Consider the following 14,688-nt stretch of genomic DNA (forward strand, 5'->3'; position numbering starts at 1 on the left):
GGTGTTTTTTCAATGTATGCTTCAGACACGGGTCACAACGAGGCGTTCCCCATAGCGACCCCTAGAGGACGCAGTTTGAAGTTCCCATGAAAGGGAATCACAGAATATGACAGAGCTCGTGTTTAAAAGCAAAACACACTGGAATGAATAATTCACTGAAAACGCAACACGAGTCTCTGTTCTCTCTGCAATCTCTGATGTAATCAGCCTGGTTTCCTTTATATTAGCGCTGTTTTGGACGGATTGTTTGAATGCATTCGCTTACTGGATCATTGGACTGAAGACGTTCCTGGAGTTTAGTGGTTTAAAATGATCTAATCACAAGCAGAGTAGCAAAATTGGGTTAAAGGGTTAGAATAGAAATTGTGCTTCAGTAATTTTGCGTTAATTGCGTAAAATTATTTTAATGCGTTAAGGATTGTAAAATTAATCGCAGGCGTTAACACGTTAACGATGACAGCCCTACTTTTTACCTTGTCAAAACAGCTCTGTTCACAGCAAGCTGTTTTGGTGCATATCTCTTTAAATGATAATGAGCTGCTGCTCACCCCACCCCTCTCTTCTGATTTTTGTGTATTCAGTGGCGCTTTACCATGAAAAACAAAACTAATCAGTCTCCTCAGTGGCTCTGATGTTAGGAGAAAATTAAGACTTTGATGTACACTTTTACATCCAACTACAAATCACCTGAATTGCTTACGAGACATGTCCCTACAGCTGCTCAAGTGGGGACAAAATGGCGGATAGCATACAACTGGCTGAGGGTGGAAATGTGCTAATACAGGACAGTCCACCAGCAGTCGTCAAATCAAAACAGCTTGATGATTGAGACTCTTTAGGTTTTTTGGGGATTAAAAAAGGAGTGAATGGGTTTGTCAGTAATTAACAATCGGTCCCTATAGATTCTCTTTGCCACCTGGAAAATTCTCAGTCCCTCAAAGTGTATAACGGCCGGGAAGCAAGAAAACACACATCAAATGGTATTCTCAATACTTCAACTTTATTCATAGATACAAGGATATTATATAGGCATATGTCGAGGGGAGGAACCATTGATCTCACTTTCCTCTCACATCGTCATTTCAGCCTTAAGGTCTGAATTTTCTTCAAAATAGAACCTGGCTTGCATTGTTGGCCAATCACTGGCTTGCTCATGCTCAACCAAGAGACAATTCCAAGGCTACATGATATTCCACTCTGGTGCTCGGAAATATGCATTCTATGTCAAGCCAAATTTAGTTGCAGATCATTTCGAGAACAAGTTCCATATAACTGTGCCCATTTTCAATGCCTGCAGTGTTGTTTTTGTTGTTAGCACATTTATTTGTAGTAAGCAAAGCCATTCTATTTGTTCTCCTCTTTCCTGATCACTGTCTTAATTATGATTAATTTAACAAATTCAATCAAATGCAAACAACCAAAATAGCCAGCAGCTATGATTAAAAATGAAAAAAGAAAGAAAAAATCCTATTAAATAGTCCATATGGGCCTTTAGGCCAATGCTAATTCAAGTTTAAAGAAATAATAAATAGATAAATAAATAAATAAAAATAGCATGAAAGAAGCATAAAAAGCACATTCACAGAGACAAAATATTTATTTATTTATAAATCTAGAATTTGGTAAATATCACACTACACACACAGTGATTTTTGAAATGAAAGAACTTGTTTAATCTAAGACAAAATGCACCCTTCAGCGTTAGCAGAACTTTTTAAAGAGAACATTTTAGCTATATGAAAGTACGTGAATGCAGAAAAAAATTGCTTTGCCAGCACATACTCTTGTGGTGGTAAGAGAGCACATTTTTGGGGATCCACGCAAAATATTTCCTCATGCAGATTTCGCAACAGGCTCAAATGAGTCAAATTAGCACAACTCTTCTTGGTTTGACAGTGACTTCTGTGTGAGCCGTGCTTCTTATGTTGCTACACTACTGGCAATAGACAACTGATAGGCTTTTTTGCCAACAAAATTTCATGGCGATAGAATACAAAATTAGTTTGCCTCTGACATTAAACCAGATGTGTTATTATTTTGGTAAACTGCTAGAAACATACTGACTTTAACAGCTGACCTAAAAGAGAAAACTAAGCTTAAAAGGAGACATTTAACTTAGACTAATGGTGCGTTCAAGTCTTGTTGTAAAAATTGAATTTACAAGTTGAACATCAGTACAAAACCATAATTATAACTTCCCAGGAGGACCTCAACACACTATAATTCCAGCTAAAGCACCTCTTGTGGCAATGCTGAGAATGCAGCCTTTACTTGTGTGAGAAAATTAAGCTTTTGCAGCAAGCTACATCTGCATTCAGGTACTTACATGGTTCAAACATTTACAAAATTGAAAATAAATAACCCCTCATAATGTTTTATTCAATTTAAGGAGCTGAAACTAACCGAAGATTATATACATTTGGTGTTAGAGAAAAAAACCTTTCTTTGCACTTATAAAAATGCTAAAGTACTAAGGACACATGGGCAGCTATGTATTTTTATCCTTGAGCAAATGGCTTTGTTTGCACACGAGGCCTATATAAGTCTGCCCCAAGAAATGAATAATATCACAGCGTTCACAAGCAGCCTTCAGCACTATTTGCCTCTTTGTGGATCCATCCCGTGTGTGGGTGGGCCTCGGTGGGTGTCAAGCGTCCAGTGAATCACAGAGATTCATTTAGATACGAAGAGCTGTCCAATCATAAGGTCACAGGATGGGCGCCTCTCTGCCCACAGCCACAAACGGCAGCTTCTCTGAGCGGGTCGATAGTAAACACAGTGTGCAATAAATGTCATATAGCTAGAGCACAACAATTAAAAATATCCCTAGTAAACGGCAGAATAACATTTTCGCACAGCTTTTTACACATTCTTTTTTAATATTTAAATAATCAGTTCTGAACGAAAGCTGTGAAATCCACAGTCATTATGGAAATGGAAGTAGCTCTCTCTTTCTGTCCATAATGCATCTGCAATGGCTTTCTATACACCTCCAAACCAATCTGAGTGTGAGCCCGTGCGTAGGAGGAGGTGGCGTAGGCGGTGGGGAGTGTAGTTGATATGTTAGTGCTTGCTATGATCTCAATAGTTAATGTTTATTTATAACACTCAGAAAAGGGTATCTGAATGTCACATAAGCATATTACGGTGCTGGGAAGAGACACTGTGGAATTTTAACGTATGTGTAGCTTATGTTGTCTGTCTGCGGAATTCGAGCATAAATGACATTATAATTGGAGGCACTTTAACCTCTTTAGCAGGTGTCGGATAAACCCAGTGGCTCAAAGACCATGCTCTTTAATTATGCTAAATAAACTTCTTTTCATTATTTATTCACCCTCATGTTGTTCCAAACTCACATGCTATTGTATATCTCATTAGAAAACAAAAGGAGATTTTTAGATGAATCATCACACGGCTCTTTTCTATCGAACAGAAGTTAATAATGACCTTCAAGTTCCAAAAATGTCTAAATACACTAAAATAATTTCATGAAGTATTCTATATGACATGCTCTATATTCCATGTCAAAGAAAAGTCATACGATAACTTTGGGTGAAGCAAACATACTGTACTTCATGGTGCTGTTATGCTGTTTTTTTTATCACTATAGTCACTATAGTTTTTATAGCCAAAATTGTCACTGTATAGAAAAATAGCATTTATCAATAAATAACGACTTAAATTTTGGTCTGTCCCTCACACAAACTTGTCGAATGGATTCAGAGTCAGATTAGTCATACGGACTACTGTACTTCATGGTGCTGTTATGCTGTTTTTTTAATCACTATAGTCACTATAGTTTTTATAGCCAAAATTGTCACTGTATAGAAAAATTACATGAAGAATAAAAAAAATTCTCATTTTGTGTTTCTTAGAAAAAGAAATCCACACATTTTTGGAATGATATAAGAGTGAATAAATAATGACAAGTCAATTTTAGGTAAACTATCCTTTTAAGTTCAATACCTGAGTGTGTATGTTTGTTTTTTGGGTGGTAAAGGGGTAGTTTGGATGGAATTTATCATTGGTTAAATCTGGGTGTTAGTCCCCCTGCACAAAATAATTCAAGAAGTAATACAAAACAGAAATTCTTTAGGACATTCATTCCAACAGTGGTGCAATAACTGTAAAATAATATATAGAATTTTTTAAAGAGTCCCTCATAAATAGATGATAATCTGGATAATAAACATTCAGTTTTAAAACTGACAATCATATCATGTTGAATATTTGTGTAATATTTTTTAAAAATGCCAACAAATAAGAACACAACTGACAGGCATCACAAAACTGTATAATATAACAATGCATATGTAGAGTTTGAAGACCTGTTTGCAACAGATTTCAGTTAGTGTACAATACTTTTACAAGTAAGGCAAAAAGCACATACAAATACATTTAGAGACAACTACAAGCCGATGTATAATTATTGACCTGTTTACATTTACAAAATCTTTTCCAAATTGTATCACTTATTAATACGCTACAAGTCTCACTAAGTATGTTCACATGCACAGCTAGAATCGAGCAAAAGTGCATGTAAATGTATTTAGTGATCTAGTGCCCAGTCGTAGCCATAGATTCACTGCATTGATTAAATCTCCTAAGCAAATTTAGAAAAAGGCACATAGATGCTTCACATATTGTGGTGCTGGTCCCATAGGTATTGATACCATGGAATGCTGCTGATGACCCTTGTTTTGATTTGCCAAGTCCTATAAATAAGGCAAAATGAATTGTGACTTTTCAAATTGTGTTGCCAGATTGTACACTTCCATACTACAAAGTCTGATTACTAGGAGAAAATTTCATAGACATGATGACGAGTTGATAGGCTTCAGGAGAGGCAGTACTGTAACTACAAACTGAATAGAGCTCAGGGAGGCATGTACAATAATACTGTTTTTTCAGCTGACACAAATCACAAGTTTACAAGTAGCTGATCTCCAGTGAGTTGTTCTTTTCCACCGGTTCCTCTGGCAGTGTTTTCACATTCCCATTTTTAGCCCCGTTCAGTAGGGTTGCAGCAGTTCCAAAGCCTGGTCCTTTAACATCCCCACCCGTGCCTCTCCTGTCTGGGGAACTTGTCTCAGAAACCCCTGTACCCGAGGGTCTCTCTAAGAAAAGCGCTCGGGTACTTTCAGGTTGTCCGCTTCCGTTTCCGTTCTGAGTAATCCTGCAGATTTCCGTCATCTCCGTCACTTCCTCCCTGTACTCTTCCTCTTCCTCATCCTCTTCCTTTCTCACTGCTCTTCTAAGGCTTTCCCTGGGCATCACCACTCTTCTTCGTTCCTCTTGATGCCGTTGCTCAGTGGGCACGTGGTTCTCGACCCTTCGAGATGAGCGGCACAGAGCCTTTCGAAATCCCCGCTTGAAGTTGTCCGAAAGGAAGCCGTAAACGATAGGGTTAGCGCAGCTGTTAGCATAAGACAATACCACCACAAATAGATGCAGACCTTGGGGCTCATCCCGCAGCGATTCCACCAGGTTTATGATGTTGAGGGCGTAAAATGGCATCCAGCAGAAAACGAACACAGCCACCACTATCACCACCATTCGCGTGACTTTTCTCTCCGACTTGCGCCGTTTGGTCGAAGTGGCATGAACCTTCTTTCCCGAGCTGCGGATTTTGATCACAATGAGGAGATAGCACATGCAGATGACCAGCAATGGAAAGAAAAAGCCAACTGTGGAGGTGTAGATTATAAATGCTGCTCCCCAGATGTTGGCTGGCTCTGGCCAAATGATGTTGCAGATGCCTCCTTCCCGTTGCACATTTGCAAAAATCACCACAGGCAAGACTACCAAAAACGAGACCGCCCAGATTGTTCCATTCACCGCCTTGGCCACTTGCGGTCGCCTCCATTTTGAGGACCGTATAGGATGAACCACGGCCAGGTAGCGATCGATGCTCATCACGGTGAGGCAGAAGATGCTGGTGAACTGGTTAATGCCATCAACGGTCATGACCAACCTGCACGTGAATGAGCCGAAGGGCCAGGAGTGCATGGCGTTCTGCACGGCGAGGAACGGAAGCCCCAGCATGAAGAGTTCATCGGCTATAGCTAGATTCAGGATGTAGATGTTGGTCACTGACTCTGTCTTGGAGTAGTGCAGGACGATGTGGATGACCAGTGAGTTTCCCCCCAGGCCGACGATGCAGACAATGATGTAAATAAGAGGGATGAGGATTCCTGCCATGCTTGTTCCTGCTTGGTTCCCCGCATCTGTCCCATTAGTGCAGTTCAAAGCATTGAGGAAGCAAGTGTCATTGAGAACGCTCTCGTTAAGAAGGAAACCAGGAATGGAGCTGTTGTCCCATAAGCCCAGCACAGCAGAGGCGTCTACTGAGGTCAGCTCCATCTCAGTCTCTTGCCGTCACTGCCTTCAGCTGGGGGCCATTGTCCTGCACAGAGAACAACCACAAACTATCATTTCTCTCTCAATGCACTCTCACATTCAATAAATGCATAATCTACAGACAAAAGCACCATTGTTAGGAAGTTTTTTTTCACACTGTTTTTTTTTTGCAAATCTGAAACTAGCTTACCAAGTGAAAACATACAATAGACTAGACCAGTGGTTCTCAACCTTTCTGAGTCCAACAGCCAATACAATATTCAACAGCCCACATTTATTTAATGCCAGACATGACAAAGACACCTTTTTACAACTCATACAGATATACATAAAACATGAAATCCATGTTTTGTCTTTTTAAACAAAATGTAGCCTAAATAATGATTATTATATATGTTTTTGACATTATATAAAAATAATGTAAAAATTTAAGTAAAATTAAAAACAATAAACTGAAACAATAAAGTACATGCAAGTACATGCAGGATTGCTGTCAAGACCTAAAAAAGCAGGACAAGACAGGATTAATATAATTGTAAGCAGGGAACGTGTGTACCGCTCCACAGGAGGGGGCAGGTATTGAATGAAACTTGGGAGTACTGGGAAAATGGTGCATTCTCATCTGAATGAGAAATATGTTCAGTTTACATGTTGAAGGTCTTGTTTTGTGTTTTTAACATTTAAATAAAAGCAACAATTTTAATAATACAATTTTATTATTTATTTTTAAAATGACTGTTTATATTATATAATATTATACTATATTATATTATTATTATAGAGGCCTCCTTTGAAATGTACTTTCCAGAGGTACCCTGATTGAGAACCACTGGATTAAACACTGGTCAAATTACATAAAAAGATTGGAGGATTGCACAGAACAGTTCGTCGTAAAAACACTCACATGGCTCACAGGGATTTGGATGGTGTTATTTTTGTCCCTTAGGCAATCAGGCATGCCAATTATCCTGCGTATGTGAGATGCTCAGTAGAGAAAAGTCTGCCTCAGCAGTACCTCGCTGAACCATTAGAATGGCAGCGTTTCAAAACATTTGCACTGTGTATATTTGAACTATGGAAAAACAAATATGGACAATGACAATTCAATTGTAAAGCAACGCATAATAGAACAGAAGAAAGGCTTGCTATACTGGGAATAGTAATTTAAAATACATGATTAAAACAGAATGCAGGAATAAAGGGTGAGAGCTGTTGCATGTTGTGTCAGATAAGAAACAATTGCAGTGATGGCAACAGCAATGCGACTGACTCCATTGGGATGTTTGTGTTTGGCTTGGTTCAGACAGACAGTTCAAATACTGTGCTTTCCCACATGTGGCTAATAACTGACATTTTATTAGCAATCGTGCACATTGGGATTCAGAACTGACTGAGCAGATGATTAATAGCCCATTCATGGTGTGTGTGTGCACATGCATGATGCTTGTTCTGAGGATATATACTGTCCTTGGTTATCTTAATAAAGAGATAGTTCACTCAAAAACGAAAATTCTGTCATCATATACTTAAGAAAGGTTTGGAACAAGACAAGGGTGCGTAAATGACAGATTTTTTATGTTTGGCTGAATTAACTCATATATAATCTATATAATGGCATATTATATTAAATAATTCTATAGCGATATATAATACTATATGGTGTTTGAGAGTGTAAGAATAGTTAGTCGTGAGAGAGAAGAGTAAATAGGATCAGGTGATCAGGTGTCTTACGTTCCATATGTCTTTGTTGAAATGGAAAAGCTTTGTATGTAAGATATTCACACCTGCCTCTCTCCATTTCTATTGAATTTATTTTCTCTCTCCTTCCCAAATACATCCAGAAGCAAAGAATATGGAAGATAAATTGACTGTAGACCACTGTGGCACTCACACAGAGAGACAGGGGAAAACATGCAGAGAAGAACTGCCATCATCATGCTCTATATAGGTTTAACGTAATCTAGGCTGAGATATGACCGTAAATTAATTATGTTTAATTAAGGCTGTTGATAAAATGGGAGACATTGGATACCAGCAAGCTTTTTGATTAAAGAACAACCTGTTTATTGAAAGATGTAATGCCATTGACTTTTACTGTGCTTCATTCTTTGAAGCACCCTGCTATTGAACATAGAAGACAATGTTTTGGAACATTTCAGAATGAAGGCAGCTAATGATGTTACATGAATGAAAGCTAATTCATTATAAAAATATCTATAAGAGTTGCAAAGATTCGTTCCCCAAAAACAGATGAAAGTAGTATATTCAGTGTCAGTGCAATGTTGAAATGGGGAAAAAAATAAATGCAGAGGAGAATAAAAGTCGAACAAAAAGAATAATAAGTGAAGAGATAAAAGCAAGTGAAGAAAAGCTATGCCATTCATATGGCTGCACACTCGTAACCTTCATGATTAAATAGCTATCCAAACCATCAAAACATTTTTCTGGCTCCGGTTTTGCTTAAAAAACTTTTCAGATGATCAAATGATTGATTTCATTAAGACAAAGTATGCAAGCAACGCGTTTTGCAGTATTTTAAGGTTAATTGGTTCTTTTAAAGTAACATGAAACAGACATGGGGAGAGGAAAAAACCTTTTTACGTCTTTATAAGCTTTATAATGATTGCATCACAGGCTGATTTTGTAGAAACCATTACTGATTAGTGCTAAAAGTATATTTTAATGCTTTAATGCCCACCATTTACATGATCTCTGAACTATATTATTGAAATGGAGTCTGACAGGCTATTATGCCATACACGCTGCGATTTTTGCTCTAATACGAGTTGGCAAGCATCATTATTATTATTATATCTATTTTTTTTATCCATTGGGAGAAATCGCATGTCAAACATTGATGCTCATATGGCTTGCATTGCGTGAGAGGAATTACGAGCCAAGCCGAGTAATTTGTGAGCACTGGGCTCCCGACAGTTTTTAAACAAAATTTGGGAAGTTGACCTGAATTTGATCAGTGTAGGCCCATAGGCTTTCTCTTATTTACAAACCAAACACAAACCCATCAAATTGGCTGCTAGCAACCATACAGTGTACACACACACACATGTAAAGTTCGTTTCACACTGAGCACGATACGAAAAAGTGAGGCGAATCGCCGACGTACGTTGCTTTCACACCAAGCGCGAAACGACTGATCGCCTTCTGCTAATTCACACCTGCACGCTAGGTGGCGCAGACCAACGATGCATTTTTTCCTCATGTAGCCTATGTATCTCGTATATGGCTTTTGCATTGTTCACTGCTCAATATACAGCATTAAATTAAGATAAATAACTTTTGGTTCTTCATTAGTAACACAAACTATCCATAATGCTTACAAGTATACATCTGAAAATATAATTAGAGGTACAAATAGCATCAAGCTACATTTCAAAACGTATGTAATTATTCATGTTTTTGCTCAAACCCCACTTTAAACCATCATCGAGTGCTTGTAATAACTTCAGATTGTGATCTAAATGGATTTTGATTCTATAATAAGTAGACATGCACTCTTTGTGATTTATAATAGACTGAATGCTACCTGCTTGTCATAAAAATCCTTTATTGTTATAAAAATACAGTGAGCTGCATAAAAACATACAGAAAATATATCTTCATAATCATATGTCTATTTGCTTTCATATTTCACTTGTAGAAAAATGTTTCTCTATTTTTTTTTTATATACGGAAGGGAAAGAGATGATTGACAGATTTTGAGGGAACACGCTCTTGCGCGTGAAATAAAATGGACTGTGCTCTCCAGATCACATAATACTACTTCTTCTGTGTTTGTTAACAATGGTTTTTGAAACAGTGCCACCATTCTCACCCTTTTGTGCAACAGCAGCTGCTCCGGGCACGTAATCTAAGCTCAAATCTGATTGGACGGCCCGTTTCATCGCGGAGCGATGGGGAAAAAATCGACACACAGGACGGAAAAAAATTCTTCGCTTTTTCACGCCGTGAATGATCGCGCCTAGTGTGAATAGCCCCATTAGGGATCTATTGTTTCGATTCAAAAGCGTCATCGTGCCGAACATTCACACCGATTTTCGCGTTCAGTGTTAACAGCTCCTTAACCCTAACCCTAAAGGCCATTTCACACTGAGCGCGATGCGAAAAAGCGAAGCAAATCGCCAACAAACGTTGCTTTCACACCGAGTGCAAAACGATTGTTCGCTAGGTGGCGCCGACTAACAATGCATTTTTCCTCAGATATGTATCTCATACAAGTTATTTCTGAGCTCGGCTTTCAATTGTGACCAGTGGATTTGAAAAATAAATGTGACAGTTTGACAAAAATAAACTGATTGCCTAATAATTCATGGATTCGCTAGTGTTGTCTGCAACCTGATCTCTGGTGAAAACTTATGCACACAAAAAAAGAAAAGCCCTATATGAACAGGCAGCATAATGAAGCTAGTGGATTTTTCTGATGGATCTCATATCTATAAGATGATTTCTGTGTGCAAGGTTACAAACGTAGCATATGCTCCTTTTCTATGTGCGTTCCTCACTTAACACGAAAGTGAAAGTTGCCTATGCATTCGGGATAGTTTAAATGAATTCGGGTCTAATCGGGTCCATTTGGAAAAAAGCATTTTTATTTTAAATTACTCGAGACCCGAGGCCACTAATACCGAACCCGACCCATGTCCGAGGTACTCAACGAAGTTTTGGACCCGAACCCGCTCGGGTCGGACCTCTTGTTTTCGGGTCCACCTCTAGTTGCCACCCGTCCCTTAAAATATGGAATCGTCCCTTATTTAAAGGTAAAATTATGTGTCCCGTATCAAATCAATATGGGACGCGATTTGTCCCATATTTTACAAAGGCCAATACATAATTGAATAAACAAATAAGTATTTTGCACTGTTTATAATACTAATAGCAATTATAATGAAATCAATTTCATAAGAAGAATTAGAGAAGCTCATTTGAGCGAGATTGCATTTTGGCGTCATTGTTTCCATAGCGATGGAGTCTCCAGAACGTGCGCCATTAAAACCCTTTCACACGAGCGCAGCATGCGGTAAACCTGTGCGGTTTAAAACATCTAGGAGCTCACATCTGCCCTTTGAACACAAGGCTCTCCAGATGTAGAGATGAATGAGAAAGTTATCAATGGGTCTATCCTGTAACTATCGATGAACGCGCAGTTTGCAGAGAAGCAGTTCAGTTGTTCACGGTGGACTGTCTGACTGGACGGTTCACCCAAAAATGAAAATTCTGTCATAATTTACCCAGGTTGTTCTAAACCTACATAAAGTTCTTTCTTCTGTTGAACACAAAAGAAGATACTTTAAAGAATGTGGGTAACCTAACAGTTTCTGGTCTCCAATGACTCTGATAGTATTTTTTCTCTAGAATTTACTGAGGACCAGCAGCTGTTTAGTTACCCACATTCTTCAAAGTATCTTCTTTTGTGTTCAACAGATGAATGAACTTTATGCAGGTTTAGAACAACCTGGGCAAAGTATGACAGCATTTTCATTTTTAGGTGAACCATACCTTTAAACTGACAGACACATCCGTGCTTCTAAAGGTAAAGGCCTCTTGTTTTATTAAAATTTGGATAATCTATTAATATAATATTCCATACATTATCAGAGCTTGGTAGACATAATTATTATTATTTTTAGACATGATTAGACAGATGAATTAATAGATTATAATTAAAGTTAGACCCTTTTTATTAATTTATCATTTATATTAATCATAAATATATACATAGTAAATAATCATATATGTCATATTCAATTTGGCATTATAAAAAGAAAAAAAAAAGCTAAATTATTTAGTTAAAAATGAGACAGATAATTACATAGTAATGTAGTCCTAATTTAAACAAATTAATAAAATAAATAAATAATAAAAATTCATCTCATCCAGGTAACAGCTGAAAAACTGTCAATAAATACTAATAATTATTAATAATTATAAATAATGACATAAAATAACAATATTAATGTGTTCTGTTGCAAATTTACATACTTGAGCATGTTTTCTCATGGTTTATTGTTGAGCTATGAGTTCCTCACTGATTATTTGTCCTTGTTTTTTGGGGGTTTTTTTTGGGGGGGGGAGGGTCGTGAATGGGTGTCCCTTATTTTGCCTCACTGAAGATGGCAACACTAGGAATACCAGGTACACACACACACACACAGATAGACTTTAGTTTTGTTCTCTGCTCTTCACCAAAACATTTACACAGTCACGTTTTATTTTCTTTTTCTGTCTATAGCAATAAAAGCAACATTGAAAACTGACCTCCGTGTTTAGCGCAACAGCTGACACGATTGCCACCTTGCAGTACAATCATGCCGTGTACCAGCTTTGACACAATTATCAGGTTAACTGACTGAGCAAAAGCTCACGACCTTCCAAGTGTCCAAACTCGCACTGGCTTTAGATTAAGAAGTAATTTTAAAATCACTTAACATAAGCTTAATATATAATTAGTTTTTTTTTTTTAACTGAGGAAGATACTTTTTTTGAAAGGCTTATTTTGGAAAATTGTGAGAGCAATGCATAATTCATCATTCCACACTGTGCACATCTCCCTGTCCTTTTCTCCTTTCCTTCCAATTCATTGCTTTGTAGACAGAGGCCTGCTCTGCTCCGGGAGGTAAGCATTGTTTGAACGGATGCTCACTTTAATCTATCTTCTCTCACCCACGGGAGCCATTCATCCATTCAGTGGTTCATCTGATTATATGGCACTTGCTCCTGGGACAAGTGCTAGATAAGAACAATGACGTTTGTATTATATACTACAGCCAACAAAACCATCAATTAGCGAAAGCCACAATTTCATTTATTTTATTTGTTTTGAGAGATGCTTGACTCAGTGCACTAGGGCTGGACAATTAATATAATTAGCTAATTGCTAAAATGGTCAATTACAGCATTCCATTTACATCTATTCTCATCAATCTAAAATGTTTACAGCATGTTTTCTTGTAGCAGTAACCAATCACAGACATCTTTGTTGTGATGCTGTGAATGTGATTTTTTTCAGCTTTTGTACCTTTTGTTCAGAGAGTGTATAATGGGATGGGATCATCAAAATGCCATTACCACCTAAAATAAGTATTTAATGTACATTTTATTAATTGAAATTAACATTTGCAATTAAAAGGGGAAAAATATTTGCCATAATCATGCAGCTTCCATGATCTGAATGATCTTTATTATCCTGACTGACTTCAAATGGACCCTCTTTATATGTGTTAATTGTATGTGATAACAGCATGCTTCTCATTGTGAGGAAATCCAATCACCGGCTTTTCATGACTTTTTTTGCCACCTGATCATGTGGGGGGTAGCATGAGTGGGCTTTAGCTTCAGTTCTTTAACACAGAGTTTTGCCAGTATTTACACTGAAAGATTGTTCTTCTCAGAGGTCATTATTCTGTGGTTCCTTTGTTTGTTTGTTTTTGTAAGGGTATCTGCTACATAAATTCACCATGTACAGTATGAGTTTGTATTTTGCATCAATTATTGTCTAATTTAAACAACATTGATGTATGGTTTGTTAGGATAGGACAATATTTGGCTGAGATACAACTATTTGAAAATCTGGAATCTGAGATAATCGCCTTTAAAGTTGTCCAAATTAAATCCTTAGCAATGCATAATACTAATCAAAAATAAATTTTTTATATATTTATGGTAGGAAATTTACAAAATATCTTCATGGAACATGATCTTTACTTAATATCCCAATGATTTTTGGCATAAAAGAAAAATCTATAATTTTGACCCATACAATGTATTGTTGGCTATTGCTACAAATATACCCCAGCGACTTAAGACTGTTTTTGTGCTCCAGGGTCACAAATCATTTATTACAATGTGAATCAGAAGGCAGGGTTTCTGCAGGATTTTTAAGCTCAAATTTAAGACTTTTTAAGAACTTTTTTAAAGACCTGCATAAATAAAATTAATACCATATGAGTGGGGTAGGGCAATGTAGTACCATATTAAACTGTAAAATTACTGTAAAAAGCATCATTTACAGTTCAGATACAAGTTTTCACAAAAACAAAGTTTTATAAAATGATAAACTTTACATTTCAGCCTTTAAACCATTGTTAAGAAAATGGATGAGTCAAAAGTATTAATTATTATATTAATTTAAACAATTATTATCAATAAATTATTATATCAATTAAATAACATAAATTAGGGGTGTGCGATATTGACAAAAATGATATCTCGATAATATTCTGGGATTTTATTGATAACGATAATTAGACGATATTGTGTTACTCCAACGGAATACATGTTGTGGAGACTCTGTGTGTTTCGTTGTGAAAG

The 14,688-nt window shown here is 37.1% G+C and overlaps 1 protein-coding gene across 1 annotated transcript in view; it reads right to left on the reverse strand.

Moving 5' to 3' along the window:
- Window positions 1–4,382: 4,382 nt before the first annotated feature.
- The window catches only part of LOC107551151 (somatostatin receptor type 5-like), a 24,032-nt gene continuing 13,726 nt past the window's right edge, over window positions 4,383–14,688 (reverse strand). The window contains exon 2 of the mRNA XM_016232654.1: window positions 4,383–6,409. Coding sequence (XP_016088140.1) covers window positions 4,933–6,366 — 1,434 coding nt within the window. The 5' untranslated portion in view covers window positions 6,367–6,409 and the 3' untranslated portion in view covers window positions 4,383–4,932. The remainder of the gene's footprint in view (window positions 6,410–14,688) is intronic.

This window comes from Sinocyclocheilus grahami, unplaced genomic scaffold (genome assembly GCF_001515645.1).
Source record: "Sinocyclocheilus grahami isolate Dianchi unplaced genomic scaffold, SAMN03320097.WGS_v1.1 scaffold416.1, whole genome shotgun sequence".
In the NCBI taxonomy this organism is placed as follows: domain Eukaryota; kingdom Metazoa; phylum Chordata; class Actinopteri; order Cypriniformes; family Cyprinidae; genus Sinocyclocheilus; species Sinocyclocheilus grahami.